Source organism: Anomaloglossus baeobatrachus, chromosome 12 (genome assembly GCF_048569485.1).
Source record: "Anomaloglossus baeobatrachus isolate aAnoBae1 chromosome 12, aAnoBae1.hap1, whole genome shotgun sequence".
NCBI lineage: Eukaryota > Metazoa > Chordata > Amphibia > Anura > Aromobatidae > Anomaloglossus > Anomaloglossus baeobatrachus.
The window spans coordinates 101,391,043-101,408,407 of NC_134364.1; the positions used below are offsets into that span (position 1 = coordinate 101,391,043).

At 48.8% G+C, this 17,365-nt stretch overlaps 1 protein-coding gene across 2 annotated transcripts in view; it reads left to right on the plus strand.

Annotated features, from left to right (window-relative positions):
- The first annotated feature begins 949 nt into the window (after positions 1 to 949).
- The window catches only part of CERS2 (ceramide synthase 2), a 36,566-nt gene continuing 20,150 nt past the window's right edge, over positions 950 to 17,365 (plus strand). The window contains exons 1-2 of one of the 2 annotated variants that reach the window (XM_075330647.1): positions 950 to 1,018; positions 2,979 to 3,275. In XM_075330647.1, coding sequence (XP_075186762.1) covers positions 3,262 to 3,275 — 14 coding nt within the window. In that variant the 5' untranslated portion in view covers positions 950 to 1,018; positions 2,979 to 3,261. Of the gene's footprint in view, positions 1,019 to 2,978; positions 3,276 to 7,689; positions 7,799 to 17,365 lie in introns of those variants that run through there. The other variant, XM_075330648.1, reaches the window with a different exon arrangement.

Genomic DNA, 17,365 nt, shown 5'->3' on the forward strand with positions numbered 1-17,365 from the left:
TTGAGAGAGGATCTAGGACTGAACCTCGGCAGCAAAGAGAAGCATAGAGAATGATCCAGCAAATGAGACAGGTAGGAAAAGAACCAAGAGAGCCGTGTCTTTCAGGCCATCAGACCGAAGCATAGTGAGAACTTGGCGATTTATGGTGTTAAATGCTATAGAGAGATCTCAAATTTGCGGTAGACCGAATACACAATGGATAGGTGTCAGTCCGAATAATGGTGTTTCCATACATAGCAGTACTCCTTCTGGCATGTCTGGTTTTGGACCGCCGATCTCGCCAGAATGAACACTGCTGCCAATATCAGTGGTTTTGCTTGACATTATTCCATGGGGGTCTTCCTCTGTCAAGAGATGACTCACAGTCTTCCATTAAAATCCGTCCTCACGTGGACTGGTAGTGAATATACTGATGCATCTATATTATAAGTGTTCGGCATATGCTTCAAAAAAATGGATTGACACAGAGCGAACAATGTTTTTCACAAACATCCATGTAAACAGCCAGAGGTATGTAGTTCGTGGGGTCCCAATGCAAAAATTTCAATGGGGCCCCTAATTATTGCAAATCTTTAATTTTCTCGGTCTTTTCTTATAGGCAAAAGGGACTTTTGGGGCCCTTTAGGCTCCAGGGCTTGGGTGCAATTGCAACCCCTGAACCTATTGCAGTTACACCCCTGTGAACATAATGAGGCTATATTATTTCAAACCGCATATAAGGGATGTAATCACCTGCTGGAAATGATTGCTATCTGGCTGTGAGAAAACTCTTGCTCAGGTTAATCCCTTGGCAGGACATTACCAGGAGCGGTGCCAAGGTTTGATCATGATTAAGTGTGCTTTGACACGTGAAACGCGTTGCGGGATGTCTCTATTATTTTAACAATGGTTTTAATGTGACCTGATTTTTTTACCGAATAAAAAAGACTGCCCCCGTGAAGCTGCACTCTGTCTTTCATACCACAGGTTCTAGCAGAAACGTTCCAGTGCTCCGGACTGCAGCATCAGAAGTCTTGTGGTGAGCTGGACTTTCTATTATCTTGGCAAGGCATGCCCAGGAGCAGTGCCAAGGTTTGGGTTGGGACCATATAGTTTTTATTGAATTTTAAACACTGTGTTTGTCTACAAAGGTGTGATTGTCAGCTCAGGGATACAAGTTTACTTTTTATATGGAAGGAATGGAGCACCTTTAAATTAAAGCGGGTTTACCGGGAATGTACAGAGATACGGAATTCACAGAACCGTTTTGCGGACGATGCAAATGACATGAAAAAGGGGTCAGTCTGATACAAGAATAAAAAAAACTAACTTTAAATTATAACTTTTAAGAGATGATGATATGGTGTGGTGTCCCCGTATATTATACTGGGGACGCTACATTAATGATATTTTGGTGCTGTGGTCCGGGAACAGACTTTTGTTTGATTCCTTTGTAAAACATCTAAACCAAAACCAGTTAGGGTTCTCCTTCACTCCTTCCTTCACTTCAGTGTGAACAGCTGAAGGGCTGGCGCGCGGGAGCGGGACACAGACTGTAGGGACACCCGACGGAAGTCACACAGAAGTGCTTCCATGTGGCTTCCGGGGATTTTGTGGACCCATTGACTTGTATTGTGTCACAGTCTGCAATTACGGAACAGAATAGGACATGTTCCACAATAACGGAACGGACTTCGATGTGTTTTTTTGTAGGAATTGATGCACACGGAAGCACTTCCGTGTGCCATCCTATCCTACACACAAGACATTGAAAAGATGGTCCTGTCAGTAGGTCCACAAAAAAACAGGAACTGAACAGGACAGATAGAACGGTCGTCTAAATGAGCTCTAAGATTGAGGAGGAACATTTCCTCTTTGGTAGAATTCCAGAACCAGGAAGCCAATTTTAAGAGGAGATTCTGGAATAGAGGTTATCCCAATATCACTAAACAGCATTTAACCACTCATCGAACAAGAATAACATTGCTATTCGTCCCCGGACAAAAATCTACCTATGAACCGATCACTCAACTGATAGGTACCTATGATGACCAGACTGACCATGTGATGGACATCCTCAGAAGGCACTGTGAATACTTAATGCTGATCCTAACACATGTGATTTACATCTCTAGACTAGTGATGATCGAGGACTACCATGCTCGGGTGCTCATGACGAGCAGTTGGATGCTCGGATGGGCGCAAGTCAAGCACCTAAGTATAATTGAAGTCAATGGAGAACACAAGCATTTTTCCGGGAACTCTTTTGGAAAAATGCTTGAGATCCTTAACTCGAGTCATGCCCATCCGAGCATCCAACTGCTCGTAGCAAGTACCGGAGCATGGTAGTCCTGGACATCACTACTACAAACCCTTCTGTCACCTTTAGGAAGGGGAGATCAACAGCCACTATACTCTGCCTAAGAAAGGGGGCACCTGGGTGGACAGCAGATCGGTTGGTACCTTCACGTGTGGTAACTGTACTTTGTTGTTATATTACTCCTTCTAAAACAATTAGGAGCGTCACTACCAAAAGGGTCTATAAAAATAACTCCTTTGCTAATTGTAAAATATCTGGTGTACTATACTTATGTACCTGCACCCGCCCAAGGACTATGTGTGTAAGACAAAATGCCAATTCCAAGTCCAGATCAGTGAACACCTTTGGATCATTAGGCATGATAGAGAGACCCCATTGGCACACCATATCAAATCTATAGATGGTGGTAAGTTAGATTCTATTTCAAACAATTTTGCCTTTTATTCGACAGGGCGACTGGAATAAAAAAAATGGTGCAACAGGAATCCAGGTGGATTTTTTGGCTGGAATTCCTTAGTCCTATAGGCCTTATGATATGTCAACTTTATCTAAACTGTTCAACCTTAACGGTATTCTCATTTTTGGTACCCTCCCTATCGGGTAAAGGCCTAAGTGGTCACTGTTGTCACTATCTTGTTGAGTCATTTTGCTGTCCTAAATATTTAATTTTTTCATTAAGGTTAAAATGGAAGATTGGGGTGAAACCATCTGCACTGCCGTGTAAGAAATGACATGAACGTGAATTACAGATCCATGAACGTCCCAGAAGGAAGGGAGAGCACCAAGGAGCAGCTCTACTGTCACACTGAATTAAAGATCCATGTTCTTTGTAATTATGATGGTCTTGATGAATATTACTATGAAGTGCGTTGAATAAGTCCCAATCTGGGACATTGTCATCTCAGTTCTTACACACGTTCCATTCTACGGAGACACTCAAAGAGGTGAACATCACATGGTGCATGGTCAGCCCAAGGTAAGGTCACTTCTGGCACCAGGCTTTTGATGGAATGCTTATTGCGTTCCACTATGAATGCTCAAGTCACTTCCATCCCTTACTGACGCCTCTACTAGCTATTTATGGAGAGCTACACAGTACCTAACTTGCATGCATCATCAGTATTCATGGAGACCATATAACTTTGATGCTCTATTACTGGGATCACATTCTTCTCTATCTGAGGTTCCATATAACATTTCGTACCCTGAAGAAGCCCAAAATGTGGGAGGAGATACATTGGGACGCTTTACTATGAATTCTTGGCCCCAGGGATGGTTTATTATGAATTGTTGGTCCTTAATCAGTACTTGCACTTTAAGATTTCCTTTTTTTATTTCTTTACATTGTCTTAAAATCCTTACACAATTATAGAATCAATGGCTTTGAATATTCTACTAATAATTGTGTCAGACATTGGGCAATGTACACAATTACTAGGGATATACTGTACTTACACTGACGAGTAAAAGACTTGGCTTTCAGGCTCCATATCTCACCATCCTCTACAGCTTTGAGCGCGAGACTCCCTTCATTTTATAGACAATCATCTTGGCTATCTCATATATAAATGTGATTTGCAGCTATTTAGCATATGATTAGTTACGCAGATTCTTGTCATGTCACTGCATTGTTACTGTTTTCCTCCCGGTGGTTGAAAAATCTTGTTTTTCCTGTATAGTACAAATTACAACCTGTTCTCAAATTCCTTAATAGCTAAGTGTGTTATTAGGTTGATTCTAAAGTGAAAGTCCACTCTTTCTAATGGAGGCGCATCCATGAAGATTTCCCAAAAAAAGAGAAACCGGATTATCGATAGTGGTCTCTCGGCCAAGAAAATTGCCAAACTGCATCATGAGAGACCATGATAGTGGGAAGAATCCAAAATTATGTCTGCCCAGCCATTCATTCATTCATTCAAAAGCCAAGAGGTGACGTCCAGGCAAAATATTGGAGTCAACAAGTCAGCTCCTCATAAGGTCTATCAGTTTTGGAGAGACAAACCCAGCAGTGGAGGCGGCTCGTATGCTTCATAATAGGGAGATCACAGACATCCATGCAAACACCGGTCGATGCACGATACACGAGTCTGGAATGGTGGCCCGAAAAAAGGTGAAGAAGCCTCAACTTCAATATCATCATAAGAAATGTCGGCTCAAGTTTGCAAAAAAGTATTAAAAGAGGAGAGGAGAAGATTGGAAAAGGGTGATTTGGAGAGATGAGACAAAAGTCAATAGACGGCTATGATGGGCCAAATGGGCCTGGAAGAAACAAAGGAAAAAGGGGCTAACGGATCGAGAAATTAAAGGAACTGTCAAGATCGGTGGAGGAAGCCTGGTAATATGGGGTTGGATACTTGGTGAGGATCAATGGTGGTCTCAATGTTGCGCCCCCTGTGTATAATATCTGGCCCCATGCCTCCAGTGTATAATATTCAGCCCCCTTGCCCTCAGTGTATAACATCCGGCACCTCACCCCCAGTGTATAACATCCGGCCCCTCACCCTCAGAGAATAACATCCGGCCCCTATCCCACAGTGTATAACATCCGGCCCCTCACCCCCAGTGTATAACACATCTGGACCCTCACAGCCCGGTGTATAGAATCCGGCCCCTCACCCCCGGTGTATAACATCCGGCTCATCACCCCCGGTGTATAACATCTGACCCCTCATCCCCGCTGTATAACATCCGGCCCCTTGTCTACAATGTATAACATCCAACCCCTCAGCCTCAGCGTACAACATCCGGTCTCTCGCCCCCGGTGTATAACTTCTGTTCCCTCGCCCCTGATGTATAAAATACGGCCCCTCGCCCACCGGTGTACGTATAATATACAGCCCCTCGCCCTTGGTGTATAACATCAGGTCCCTCGCCCCCGGTGTATAACACCCGGCCCCTCGCCCACGATGTATAACATCTGGCCTCCAGTGTATAACATACGGCCCCTCGCCCCCCCCCCAGTGTATAACATATGACCTCTCACCCCTGGTGTATAACATCCAGACCCTCACCTCGCGGACCCTATACATACACTTCAGATTTTATGTACAGCTCTGGCAAAAATGAAGAGACCACTTCCAAATTGTCAGTTTTTCTGATTTTTCTCTTTATATTTTTGAGTAAAATGTAAATTGTTCTTTCATTCTATAAACTACTGACGTCTCCGAATTTCCAAGCAAAACATTTTGTATTTATTTTCTGAAAATGAGAAATGGTTAGAATAACAGAACAATGCACAGAACAATGCAAAGAAAACCAGTATCATTTGAAAACAACAATACTAATAATGTTTAACCTCAGGAAAATTCAGAAATCAATATTTTGTGGAATAACCATGATGTTTAATCACAGCTTTCATGTGTCTTGGCCGCTTTCCACCAGTCTTCACACTGCTTTTGGGTGACCTTATGCCTCTCCTTGTGCAAAAATGTAAGCAGTTCTTCTTTGTTTGATGGCTTGTGACTATCCATCTTCCTCTTGATTACATTCCACAGGTTTTCAATGGGGTTCAGGTCTGGAGATTGGGCTGGCCATGACAGGGTTTTGATATGGTGTTCCTTCATCCACACATTGATTGGCCTCGCTGTGTGGCATGGCGCATTGTCCTGCTGGAAAAAAACAGTCCTCAGAGTTTGGGAACATTGTCTGAGCAGAAGGAAAAAACTGTTTTTCCAGGATAACCTTGTATGCAGCTTGATTCATACTTCCTTTGCAAGGATGTTTGTTGAATTTTCTTTACCTAATTTTCAGCTTTGCCCAACACCTGGTCGTCTAATTGTTAGACGGAGACCTGGAGAGGTGTACAAGCTACAGTGTCTTGCACCCACTAAGAAATTTGGTGGGGGAATCAGTGATGATCTGGGGATGCTTCAGCAAGGCTGGAATTGGGCAGATTAAACTTGATGAAGGACATATGACTCAAGCCGTATACAAGGTTATCCTGGAAGAACAGTTGCTTCCTTCTGCTCAGGCAATGTTCCCCAACTCTGAGGACTGGTTTTCCAGCAGGACAATGCACCATGCCACACAGCTAGGTCAATCAATGTGTGGCTGAAGGACCACCACATCAAAACCTTGTCATGGCCAGCCCAATCTCCAGACCTGAACCCCATTGAAAACCTCTGGAATGTAATCAAGAGGAAGATGGATAGTCACAAGCCATCAAACAAAGAAGAACTGCTTACATGTTTGCACCAGGAGCGGCATAAGGTCACCCAAAAGCAGTCTGAAGACTAGTGGAAAGCAGCCAAGACGCAGGAAAGCTGGGATTAAACATCATGGATATTCCACAAAATATTGATTTCTGAATATTCCTGAGGTAAAACATTATTAGTATTGCTGTTTCTAAATGATTATGGACTTGTTTTCTTTGCATTATTTTTACCATTTCTCATTTTCAGAAAATAAATACAAAATTTCTTGCTTGGAAATTTGGAGACGTTGTCGATAGTTTATAGAATAAAAGAACAATTTACTAAAAAATATAAAGAGAAAAATGAGAAAATATGACAAATATTGCAGTGGTCTCTTAATTTTTGCCAGAGCTGTGTATAATATATATATACACACACACACACATCTTTTGGGGGTGGGTAAAAAGGAAAAAAAAAAGGTTATTTTTAATTATTACACTTTTCTAATATATATATATATATATATATATATATATATATATATATATATATATATATATATCATAAAAAATGTGTGTGTGTGTATATATATATATATATACAAAATGTGTGTATATATATATATATATATATATATATATATATAAAAAATGTGTGTGCGTGTATATATATATATATATATATATATATATATATACACACACACACATTTTTGTATATTTATATATATATATATAATATACAAAAATGTGTGTGTGTGTGTGTGTATATATATATATATATATATATATATATACACACACACACACACACACACACACACACACACACACACACACACACACATTTTTTATATATATATATACATACATATATATATATATATACACACACACATTTTGTATATATATATACACACACACACACACACATTTTTTATAATATATATATATATATATATAGTCAGAAAAGTGTAATAATTAAAAATAACCTTTTTTTTCCTTTTTACCCACCCCCAAAAGAGCCGTAAGTCAGAATAGAGTCAGTAAGGCTATCGCATGGTGTGAATTGCGCGCTCAGTCACGATGCGGTCCCTGCGGTTAGTCTGCAGCTAGTCTGCAGCGTCCTGTCCTCGGGACATTGTGTGAGTGACGGCGGGAGCAGGAGGAGGAGGCCCGGGACGGAGGGGAGTGACTCGCCGGGAGGAAGAGGAGTCGCCGACCCTTCCTCTCATAGGATTTGCAGGCAGGGGTGGGGTGAAAGGCAGCGTCAGAACAGAAGGAGTGAACTCCCGGGGAGAGCGGTGACTCGCGCTCCCTTCTCTCCCCCAAGACCTAGGACCCGGCACGCAGCGGCCCCCGGACAGGTGAGTGCCGCTCCCGGTTGTATCCTTCCCCCGGTGACTCTTCGGGACTCTGGTCCCTGTAGTGATACACAGCACCGCGGTCTGCACAGCTCGGGCTGCTCCCGCGACTGACAGGACTTACACAGGTGGCCGCGACTCTAACAACTACGGCAACCAATCAAATCGCAGCTTCTATCGCCAGTTCTAACAGCTGTTGTCTGATTGGCTGTTTTAAGCACCAGCGCAAAGACTAGGTATCCGTAACAACCAATCAGATCTTTACTTAGGCTGTAAACTGGTTGCCGTGGGTAATAACTTTTAATAGAGACTAAGAGGTTCCACAGCAACCAATCAGATCTCTGCTTATAATCCTGCAAAACAGTAAGCTGTAATGTAATTGGTCGCAATACTTTACAGAGAGAAAGAGGAGCCCATAACAACCAATCAAATCTCTGCTCAAAGTGATAATAGTTGTAACCTGATTGGTTGCTGTGAGCAACAAAATGAATACATAGCAACCAATCAGCGCTCTGCTTATAGTCCTACAGAACAATAAGCTGTAATCTGATTGGTTGCAGCACATTACAGTGATCGAGGTGCGCATAGCAACCAGATTGCAGTTCTTATTGTTTTTCAGGACTATAAGCAGAGATCTGGAAGGTTGTAATGAGATCTTCTTAGTGTCTGTTAGGTGTGGGAACCAATCAGATTATAGTTCTAGCTTTTTTGAGGGATTATAAACAGAGATCTGATTGGTTGTTATGGGAAACGTCTCCGCTTTCTTCCTGTAGTGGTTTGTCTGGGTTTCTTAGTGACGGTGTTCTTTGTATAACACTTTTGCCTCACAAGGAAGACCTTGGCTGTGTTTTGTAAAGATTTTCGAGGGGTTGGACAATCCCTTTAAGTGACCCGAATGCAATAGATGTGGACCTCACTTCTTCTAGCCTCATTGTAGATGATCTGCCATGTATCCTGTTGAGGGTCTAGCAATCTGGGTGGTCCTTCCCTGTCAGACAGACCTTCTACTCATGTATGGGACAGTCGCCCATCGGTGCTATGATGAGTGCTATGGCCGCCTGGAGGGTGCTGGGAGAACGTGGGGCGGTCACCGGTTTCCTTCTAGAATGTTTGGATGAGGGTGGGTTTCCTTGTGTTGTTAGAAGCGGCGGGGGGTCCCTGCTAGACGGGAAGCTACACGGTATAATGTTCCATCTGGAGAGCGATATCGGACTGATCCTTGTGGTCACCGGCGCAGAACTGTTTATAGGGTTTGGCCACAGTCAGGTGAACACTTAGGTATCGACACGTTACTATTAGCCTGAAAATTCTTAGGTCGGTTGCCGAGGGTATGGGGCGGTATCGGCAGCTGAACCTGCTCCATAGCCTGTGGGTGCCTCCTGTGTTCTACAGCTGGCACCTACTGTAAGAGCAGCAATTGTGGCATCGGATAGGTCACCATGACAACTGAGGGGGTCTACTAAAGCCATGAAGACCCCTGGAGCTCCTACGCCTGGACCTCATAGGCGACTGTTACTTTTACTATACTTTTTTTTGTTTTTTTTATGCTCTACTGTATCTACTTGCACCTTGTGAGTGGGACATATTATCTGGTTTTGTTCACTGCAGCTTATCTGGTCATGTGTGATAAAGTCTTTTTTATTTTTTGGGGTTTTTTTTGTTTACTGTTTGCATCACTAAAGACTGCTCTTATATAGCTCCATACATACGTGAGACCCGCACGATTTGTATTCCTCGATGATCCCTCTATACTGGCACTATAGAAAAGCAGATCATGGCACATAGGATCAAAGGATCAGTTTTAGGCCAATAAAAATATGGGAAACGCAGTTAAAAAAAATAACCGAACGCTTAAATATTAAAGTTGAACTCCTTTTTTTTCATAGAAAAAAGAATAACAAAATGTATTTTAGTACGGTAAAAATCAGATCAGGTGAATATGTATTAATTAAAAGGGTTATCTACTAATTAGGCACCCCGTTTTCAATCCCTATATCCCCCCCCCTTCCCCGGTAAATTAGCACTTATACTCCCCTCCGGTGTCGGCGCCGTTCCAGAGATGTTGACATTGCCTCCCGTGGCTCGCGTGACATAATATGACATAATAATGATACCTGTCAGCAATGGCTTCACTTTCTCCAGATGCCTTTTATGTCCATATGAAAGTTGAGTGGAGCAGAGCCGCGTCCGGGCAGGGTCGGGAGGCCTCGTCCGGGGTCTGGCCAGGGTCGGAGGGGGTCCTCGTCCTCACCTCGTCAGGGTCCAGGGGGGGTCCTCGTCCAGGCAGGGTCTGGGCAGGAGCAGGGCTAATAGAGGTTTTGAGAAACAAAAAGTGCAGCTCACCTTTAACAGGATCCTGAAGGAAACCTTTTCTAAAACTTCGCACTTTCCAATTGAAAGGTTCCGGAAAAGACCCCCTCACCCCCTACTCACCAAAAACAGCCGCATGTTCTGACGTGTATTCTGCTTGGAAAAACTCAGGGTTTTTTCGTGTTTTTTTTTTTGTTTTTTTTAACTCTTCCACAAACATGGCCTTAGTTTTTTGTGTTTTTTTGAAGCAGAAACTCTTTAGCGCTTCAATCAGATCTTGTGGTTTTCTGCTCTGAAATCTCCAGGAAAAATACTTAGTGTGAACACCGCCTCGGGATAAAATATTTGTCAAAATCTGCAGCTTAAGTTGACAGGGTGCGAATGTTAAATCTCAGCATGGGTCTACCCCAATTCATAGCGGGTAGCAGTGTAAAGATGGCGATGATGTGGCCCTTCAGTAGGCGCCTCACTGCCATAGGCACCCGTGTGTACCCTATAATCGCATCATGGGTGGGTGGAGACAGTGGGCATTGGAAAAGACCTGATTCGCCGAAGTGATTGGAGCCAGCACCAATCGCTGCTTGTAGAGGCAGGTGTCAGCTGTATAACACAGCCGGCGCTGTGACCAGTGCTAGTTCAGCTTCTGAGCCCACCGCACACAACAAAAGTACAGATGAGAAAAAAACATGGCTGCTTTGCACCAAAAACAGTGCCACACTGGCCCACAGGTTGTGCCTGGTATTGCAGCCCAGCCTTATTTACTTATTACCCGGGGACAGGGGTGACGTTGTTTGTGTCTTCCCACCCCCCCCATACACAGACTTTATACTGGCAATTCGAGGGATGACCTTGAGGCACGTGGTTATTAATTTACCACGGGCACGTTATTATAATGCAGCGACAGGTTGGAATGTAGTTTCTGCTTCTCTTCCCATTCCTGTATGTTCCCTATATTGTGTGTGTGTGTGTGTGTGTGTGTGTGTGTGTGTGTGTGTGTGTGTATATAGTCGTGTGTGGTATATTTGTGGTCTGTATAGTTTGTGGTGCCATGTTGCAACCGTATGTGGCTCCAGCTCAGCCGTGACACCCCTAAGGTTATATTCCCCCCTTTACACTATCATACAGTATCACTTTGGGTTTAGTCACCAGGTAGTGATGGAAGGGGGCTGTGGTGGTGGAGGGGGGCTGTGGTGGTGGAAGGGGGGCTGTGGTGGGTGGTGGAAGGGGGGCTGTGGTGGGTGGTGGAGGGGGGCTGTGGTGGGTGGTGGAAGGGGGGCTGTGGTGGGTGGTGGAGGGGGGCTGTGGTGGAAGGGGGCTGTGGTGGGTGGTGGAAGGGGGGCTGTGGTGGGTGGTGGAAGGGGGGCTGTGGTGGGTGGTGGAGGGGGGCTGTGGTGGGTGGTGGAAGGGGGGCTGTGGTGGGTGGTGGAGGGGGGCTGTGGTGGGTGGTGGAAGGGGGGCTGTGGTGGGTGGTGGAAGGGGGGCTGTGGTGGGTGGTGGAGGGGGGCTGTGGTGGGTGGTGGAGGGGGGCTGTGGTGGAAGGGGGGCTGTGGTGGAAGGGGGGCTGTGGTGGAAGGGGGGCTGTGGTGGGTGGTGGAAGGGGGGCTGTGGTGGGTGGTGGAAGGGGGGCTGTGGTGGGTGGTGGAAGGGGGGCTGTGGTGGTGGAAGGGGGGCTGTGGTGGTGGAAGGGGGGCTGTGGTGGTGGAAGGGGGGCTGTGGTGGTGGAAGGGGGGCTGTGGTGGTGGAAGGGGGGCTGTGGTGGTGGAAGGGGGGCTGTGGTGGGTGGTGGAAGGGGGGCTGTGGTGGGTGGTGGAAGGGGGGCTGTGGTGGGTGGTGGAAGGGGGGCTGTGGTGGGTGGTGGAAGGGGGGCTGTGGTGGGTGGTGGAAGGGGGGCTGTGGTGGTGGAGGGGGAGTTGTGGTGGTGGAGGGGGAGCTGTGGTGGTGGGGGGAGCTGTGGTGGTGGGGGGGGCTGTGGTGGTGGGAGGGGGAGCTGTGGTGGTTGGTGGAGGGGGGCTGTGGTGGTTGGTGGAGGGGGAGCTGTGGTGGAAGGGGGCTGTGGTGGTGGAGGAAGGGGGCTGTGGTGGTGGAGGGAGGGGGCTGTGGTGGTGGAGGGAGGGGGCTGTGGTGGTGGGAGGGGGCTGTGGTGGTTGGTGGAAGGGGGCTGTGGTGGTTGGTGGAGGGGGGCTGTGGTGGGTGGTGGAGGGGGGCTGTGGTGGTGGAGGGGGGCTGTGGTGGTGGAAGGGGGGCTGTGGTGGTGGAAGGGGGGCTGTGGTGGTGGAAGGGGGGCTGTGGTGGTGGAAGGGGGGCTGTGGTGGTGGAAGGGGGGCTGTGGTGGTGGAAGGGGGGCTGTGGTGGGTGGTGGAAGGGGGGCTGTGGTGGGTGGTGGAAGGGGGGCTGTGGTGGGTGGTGGAAGGGGGGCTGTGGTGGGTGGTGGAAGGGGGGCTGTGGTGGGTGGTGGAAGGGGGGCTGTGGTGGGTGGTGGAAGGGGGGCTGTGGTGGTGGAGGGGGAGCTGTGGTGGTGGAGGGGGAGCTGTGGTGGTGGGGGGAGCTGTGGTGGTGGGGGGGGCTGTGGTGGTGGGAGGGGGGGCTGTGGTGGTGGGAGGGGGAGCTGTGGTGGTTGGTGGAGGGGGGCTGTGGTGGTTGGTGGAGGGGGAGCTGTGGTGGAAGGGGGCTGTGGTGGTGGAGGGAGGGGGCTGTGGTGGTGGGAGGGGGCCTGTGGTGGTTGGTGGAAGGGGGCTGTGGTGGTTGGTGGAGGTGGCTGTAGATTGATGGAGGGTAGTAAACATTTGCATTGTTGGGCTTGATGATGCCTCCTAGGTAAATAGGCTTATGGGGACTGTCGAGAAGAGCGATGTCTGTCCCCGGCCTGGGATTTACATACCCGCCTGTATTAATAGGCAAATCCAAGCTGCAGTGTATCTTTTCTGAAGTGTCTCCAGACTGTGTACAGTATACACGGTGGCTGGAAATTTCCAGCGGCCCGAGGCAGGAATGTTGGTAAACACTGATGCTGCTATAATCCGAGGTGAGCTTAAAGGGGAACTCCATGTAGACTGGGTGACCATACAGAAAGACCTTGTCTAACGTGCCCCCGATTCTGTCTGGGGGGGGGGGGAGAATGATTGGGCATGTGGGATTTCGGCATGCCTGATCCTCTTCCTAGGGATAAGCTGCCGCCCATTATTGGCTACTATGCCTTGTAGCACCCAGTAGATAGCACTTGGCTGTGCCGTGACGTCAGAGCTGTCAGGGAGAAGTGACTGACCCCCCCACCCACATCTGCTACATGTGCTCCTGATGACTCAGAGTTTTGCTTGATGACACGCTGCGATTGCACAATACTCTCCAGTCTGAGAATACGAGACGCTTCCCAAATGTCACAATGTGGTGTTTGTCCCTTATTAACCCTTTGTGAATACACAATTTTGGAATGGGGGGTCTCAGACCCCATGCCACCAGCCGTCATTGCCAGACTTGCCAAGCTTAGGACGTTGGTGGTCCTCCAGGGTTGGGGACACTGATCAGATGACCTTTAATACCACTGCTATAACTTTTGGGAGGGACTTGCCGACCATCCAATGGGTGTCCTAACTTTCAAGTCTAAGAGACTGGGCAGCTGGTTTTGGACATGTCCAATTGTTTGTTTCCAAGGATTTGTTTTTCTCAATTATTTCCATTAAGAATGCATGCATGCTCAACTTAGCTGAGCGTGCATGTATATATGTGGGCAGTGAGGTTGTATGGTCACCCGACCCTTTAGAGACGTATTAAGCACTAATGTAATAAATTGTGGCCTCCTCCCTCCTGTCAGGCATCGCCATATTGTGCGGTGCTCCCCTGACAGCCGCCTGCGGCACTAATTAATCCGATGCACCTGCCTCAATGCACAGAAACATTGTGTCTTCTCTGCAATTATGGAAATCCACAGGGACGTGGCATCTGCAGGTGAATCCTCCCCATCATTAATTAATTAACCTTTCCATTGTTACCTGCACCGCGAGTTACTGGCATCGTAGTTTTTCTGTTTCATGTAACTGAGTTAAATGGAGCCAGGCCGCAATACCAGATGCAGCCAGCAGATAGTGGTGGTGCTGGTTTTGGAAGAAAGCAGCCATGTGTTTCTAATCTCGGAGAACCAAAGGTAGTGTCAGGTCAGACAGTACTGTAGGAGAGCCTGGCGGTAATGAGCGTGGGGAGAGAGGAGGTGTCAGATCAGGCAGTACTGTAGGAGAGCCTGGCGGTAATGAGCGTGGGGGGAGAGGAGGTGTCAGATCAGGCAGTACTGTAGGAGAGCCTGGCGGTAATGAGCGTGGGGAGAGAGGAGGTGTCAGATCAGGCAGTACTGTAGGAGAGCCTGGCGGTAATGAGCGTGGGGAGAGAGGAGGTGTCAGATCAGGCAGTACTGTAGGAGAGCCTGGCGGTAATGAGCGTGGGGGGATAGGAGGTGTCAGATCAGGCAGTACTGTAGGAGAGCCTGGCGGTAATGAGCGTGGGGAGAGAGGAGGTGTCAGATCAGGCAGTACTGTAGGAGAGCCTGGCAGTAATGAGCGTGGGGGGAGAGGAGGTGTCAGATCAGGCAGTACTGTAGGAGAGCCTGGCGGTAATGAGCGTGGGGGGAGAGGAGGTGTCAGATCAGGCAGTACTGTAGGAGAGCCTGGCGGTAATGAGCGTGGGGAGAGAGGAGGTGTCAGATCAGGCAGTACTGTAGGAGAGCCTGGCGGTAATGAGCGTGGGGGGAGAGGAGGTGTCAGATCAGGCAGTACTGTAGGAGAGCCTGGCGGTAATGAGCGTGGGGGGAGAGGAGGTGTCAGATCAGGCAGTACTGTAGGAGAGCCTGGCGGTAATGAGCGTGGGGGGAGAGGAGGTGTCAGATCAGGCAGTACTGTAGGAGAGCCTGGCGGTAATGAGCGTGGGGGGAGAGGAGGTGTCAGATCAGGCAGTACTGTAGGAGAGCCTGGCGGTAATGAGCGTGGGGGGAGAGGAGGTGTCAGATCAGGCAGTACTGTAGGAGAGCCTGGCGGTAATGAGCGTGGGGGGAGAGGAGGTGTCAGATCAGGCAGTACTGTAGGAGAGCCTGGCGGTAATGAGCGTGGGGGGAGAGGAGGTGTCAGATCAGGCAGTACTGTAGGAGAGCCTGGCGGTAATGAGCGTGGGGGGAGAGGAGGTGTCAGATCAGGCAGTACTGTAGGAGAGCCTGGCGGTAATGAGCGTGGGGGGAGAGGAGGTGTCAGATCAGGCAGTACTGTAGGAGAGCCTGGCGGTAATGAGCGTGGGGGGAGAGGAGGTGTCAGATCAGGCAGTACTGTAGGAGAGCCTGGCGGTAATGAGCGTGGGGGGAGAGGAGGTGTCAGATCAGGCAGTACTGTAGGAGAGCCTGGCGGTAATGAGCGTGGGGGGAGAGGAGGTGTCAGATCAGGCAGTACTGTAGGAGAGCCTGGCGGTAATGAGCGTGGGGGGAGAGGAGGTGTCAGATCAGGCAGTACTGTAGGAGAGCCTGGCGGTAATGAGCGTGGGGGGAGAGGAGGTGTCAGATCAGGCAGTACTGTAGGAGAGCCTGGCGGTAATGAGCGTGGGGGGAGAGGAGGTGTCAGATCAGGCTGTAATGAGCGTGGGGGGAGAGGAGGTGTCAGATCAGGCAGTACTGTAGGAGAGCTTGGCGGTAATGAGCGTGGGGGGAGAGGAGGTGTCAGATCAGGCAGTACTGTAGGAGAGCCTGGCGGTAATGAGCGTGGGGGGAGAGGAGGTGTCAGATCAGGCAGTACTGTAGGAGAGCCTGGCGGTAATGAGCGTGGGGGGAGAGGAGGTGTCAGATCAGGCAGTACTGTAGGAGAGCCTGGCGGTAATGAGCGTGGGGGGAGAGGAGGTGTCAGATCAGGCAGTACTGTAGGAGAGCCTGGCAGTAATGAGCGTGGGGGGAGAGGAGGTGTCAGATCAGGCAGTACTGTAGGAGAGCCTGGCAGTAATGAGCGTGGGGGGAGAGGAGGTGTCAGATCAGGCAGTACTGTAGGAGAGCCTGGCGGTAATGTGCGTGGGGGGAGAGGAGGTGTCAGATCAGGCAGTACTGTAGGAGAGCCTGGCGGTAATGAGCGTGGGGAGAGAGGAGGTGTCAGATCAGGCAGTACTGTAGGAGAGCCTGGCGGTAATGAGCGTGGGGAGAGAGGAGGTGTCAGATCAGGCAGTACTGTAGGAGAGCCTGGCGGTAATGTGCGTGGGGGGAGAGGAGGTGTCAGATCAGGCAGTACTGTAGGAGAGCCTGGCAGTAATGTGCGTGGGGGGAGAGGAGGTGTCAGATCAGGCAGTACTGTAGGAGAGCCTGGCGGTAATGAGCGTGGGGGGAGAGGAGGTGTCAGATCAGGCAGTACTGTAGGAGAGCCTGGCGGTAATGTGCGTGGGGGGAGAGGAGGTGTCAGATCAGGCAGTACTGTAGGAGAGCCTGGCAGTAATGTGCGTGGGGGGAGAGGAGGTGTCAGATCAGGCAGTACTGTAGGAGAGCCTGGCGGTAATGAGCGTGGGGAGAGAGGAGGTGTCAGATCAGGCAGTACTGTAGGAGAGCCTGGCGGTAATGAGCGTGGGGAGAGAGGAGGTGTCAGATCAGGCAGTACTGTAGGAGAGCCTGGCAGTAATGAGCGTGGGGAGAGAGGAGGTGTCAGAGCACCCGTAAACTGGGCAGAAGTGCTGCTGTCGCCTAGGTCAGGTCCAGGGGGCGGAGCCTGTCTCTCGGCTTCTGTTTGGCAGTTTTTTTGTTTTTTTTTTTTTGTTTTTTTTAAATTTATTAACCCGTTTTCTAGTTGCAGATTCTATTTTGTGCCGCTTCCTCTGCGGACTGAAGGGCGGTCTCCACTCCCAGACTTATTAATATGCCCACCTGGCCCTATACCTGCTGGTCTGCCCTCCGCTGGTCCTTGTGGGTCTGTCCCGGCCACCTCCGTGCCCTGGGTCTTCTATGTGACAGAGACCCCCTTTAAGGAGTGTCTACCTTGATGGATAGGGGAGATAACAAACTGCCCCCCCCCTCTTAAAAGGGTTTTTAGACTGCAGATTAAAGGATTTCCTAATTAACCCATTCGTCTCTGACTCCGGTAAGGCCCCTGTTCCTAACTTGAAAAAGGAGAAAACCTCGCCCCCTTGCCTCTGCCTGAGGCACCAACCGAAATAACCAGTCCACGTGGCGGAGGAAGCAAACACAACCTCCTGCTGTGGATACACTGAGCGTTGGTTACTTTTCGGGCACTCAGTTGGGCCGTGTTATGGAAGGAGTAGTCT